At 58.1% G+C, this 2637-nt stretch overlaps 1 protein-coding gene across 1 annotated transcript in view; it reads left to right on the top strand.

The window, feature by feature from the left end:
* The window catches only part of MYLK2 (myosin light chain kinase 2), a 12800-nt gene that overhangs the window by 8729 nt on the left and 1434 nt on the right, over positions 1 to 2637 (top strand). The window contains exons 8-11 of the mRNA XM_004698214.1: positions 117 to 187; positions 337 to 465; positions 1548 to 1700; positions 1828 to 1960. Of these exons, the coding sequence (XP_004698271.1) occupies positions 117 to 187; positions 337 to 465; positions 1548 to 1700; positions 1828 to 1960 (486 nt within the window). The remainder of the gene's footprint in view (positions 1 to 116; positions 188 to 336; positions 466 to 1547; positions 1701 to 1827; positions 1961 to 2637) is intronic.

Here is a 2637-nt window from a genome sequence, read left to right as displayed (position 1 = left end):
TGTCCGGGTGGTCCCAAGGGCCAGTCCATGCATCCTGGCCATCCGGGCTCTGTGACCTTGGGGCGGGATGGGGTGAACTGGGTCAGAGGCCCATCCAGGCCCTCCTTCCTCCTCAGCCCGAGAACATTCTGTGTGTTAACACCACGGGCCATTTGGTGAAGATCATCGACTTTGGTCTGGCACGGAGGTACCACCCTCGGAAGGGGTTTTTGGGGTGGGTGGGAAACTGGGCAGGCGTCTGAGGTCAGCGTTGGGGGTGTGTCTGGTGTTAGAGGGACAGGGGGGTGTGGTGGCCAGTGGCTAGGAGCAGTGCTCTGAGCGCTTTGTCTCCCCCAGGTACAACCCCAATGAGAAGCTGAAGGTGAATTTTGGGACCCCCGAGTTCCTGTCACCTGAGGTGGTGAATTACGACCAAATCTCCGATAAGACAGACATGTGGAGTATGGGGGTCATCACCTACATGCTGTGAGCCCCGAGGGAGGGTGGTGTTTACGGGGTGGGAGCACATGGGCAGGCAGCCAAGGCCCGAGATTGGTCTTGGAGTCCTGGTGAGGTGGGCCCACCTCCATGGGACCCCCAGTCTGTTTTTTGAGGGGGGGGAGGATGGGGAGTGCTAGGGAGAGCCAGGGAAGGGAAGCTTTTTACCCATTTTATGAGTGAATAAGCCACGGCCTTTAATGGCCTTGGGAAACACGGCGTCCCAGCCCAGGGTTTGGAGAGCGGCTCTCTGACCACCCCAGGGTGGGGTGGAGGAGCGGCAGCCATCTGTGCACTCCTCATTCCTCAAGTTCACCCTAACGGTGGGGAGCTGGGATGATCCTGCCCATTTTACAGATGAGAAGAGTGAGGCTCAGAGAGGGGAAGTGACTTGTCCAAGGTCACCCAGGCAGATTCAAACCCAGGTCTGTCCCACTCAAGAGGCTGGGGGTTCTTTCTAGCATATTACGTTACCTCCAAGGAGCTGTCCCCTTCCCTCGACGCCTATATTAGTCTAGGTTCTTTGCAGAAACAAATCCACAGCGACTCATGTATAAGAGAGAGTTTTATGTAAAGAACGTGTGCATCATGAAAACATCCCAACCCAATGCTGCCCAAGCCCAGAAGTCCAACATTAACCCATTAACCCAACACCAGTCCACACAGTCCTCCACCTCACAAAACAGAGGCAATGATGCCGACTGCAGGAGGAAAGCTGAGTCAGTGAACGAACAAGCATCTCAGCACTAGCAGGGGTCTCCACACGGCTGCTCCAGCACCCAGGGCTGCATCGGGATAGGTCCATGTGGCTTCTCCTTGGGGATGTCTTGTAGGAAGTTGATCTTGGAAGCTGAAGCAGGGAACTGCTAGGGCAGCTGCACCCGGTGCAAGACAAGAGACCCGAGAACTAGAAAGGCGAGGCTCACCACCCATTTATCCCTCTGCCTTTCAATTAGCCCCACATGTGATCATTGGCCAGGCTGGCACAATTAACTAACTCAACGCCCCAGGGCGACACAGGGTCTCTAATCCCAGCTCCCGGCTCCCTTCTCACCCCTTCCCTCCCTCAGGCTGAGCGGCCTCTCCCCCTTCCTGGGGGACGATGACACGGAGACCCTCAACAACGTCCTGTCTGCCAACTGGTACTTTGACGAGGAGACCTTTGAGGCCGTGTCCGACGAGGCCAAAGATTTTGTGTCCCACCTCATCGTCAAGGACCAGGGGTAAGGCCGTCCCCAGCTGGTGGACCCCAGGCGGTGTGCGCACTGGGACAGGCCAGGAGGCCGGCGAGGCTCCAGTGCCCTGTCAGCCACCCCCACGGTCCCCATGCTGCCCCCTGCCTCCCTACAGGGCCCGAATGAGCGCGGCACAGTGCCTCGCCCACCCCTGGCTCAACAACCTGGCAGAGAAAGCCAAGCGTTGCAACCGGCGCCTTAAGTCTCAAATCCTGCTGAAGAGATACCTCATGAAGAGGCGCTGGAAGGTGCACTGCCCGGCAGGGGGCCGGGGGGGAGGATAGTCGGGGGGTGTCCCAATGCCAGGCCCCAGGCCCACCAGGTCTGCCTTGGCAGGTCCTGGTGCCCTGGCAGCCCCGTCTGGGAAAATGACAGCAGGTTTCTCTGTTTGCCCTGAAGCACAGAGCTTCCAGCAGGGCAGGACCAGGGGACTGGCACATATGGGTGTGGGCTCGGGAAAACATACCCCCCTCCCCATTTTGGACCAGTTTCTGGAGCATCTGCTTTTGAGATGGGGAGCCCAGAGCCACAGGGTTCCTTCCAACACACAGCCGCTCTGCAGGATGGGGCAGACCAGCTTCCCAGGGAGGCCAGGCCTGTCCATCCTCTGTCTGCAAGGAAGCAGGCCGCCACGCCACAGCTTTCTCCCCTGGGCCCACTGATGGGTGGTATTGAACCTCCAACCTTCCACGTAACCCACTGTGCACTGGGCCTCCTTAATGGGGGAGGGCAGAGAAGAGTGAATAAAAGGCTCCCCACTGAGAGGACTTCCTTTGGGGGGAGGGTTGGTAGGGAGTCATTCAAGAGGGTTAGGAAACTGAGAAACAAACCCAAACTCATTGCCACCAAGTGGATTCCAACTTAGAACGACCCCCCCCTCCCCTAGAGGACAGAGTAGATCTATGTCCCTGCAAGACATAGTGAC

The sequence above is a fragment of the Echinops telfairi genome, unplaced genomic scaffold, assembly GCF_000313985.2.
Source record: "Echinops telfairi isolate 266 unplaced genomic scaffold, ASM31398v2 ScPeMD7_5592;HRSCAF=6446, whole genome shotgun sequence".
In the NCBI taxonomy this organism is placed as follows: Eukaryota; Metazoa; Chordata; class Mammalia; order Afrosoricida; family Tenrecidae; genus Echinops; species Echinops telfairi.
Note: the sequence above shows the minus strand (reverse complement) of the source record. Positions and strands in the feature narration are given on the sequence as shown.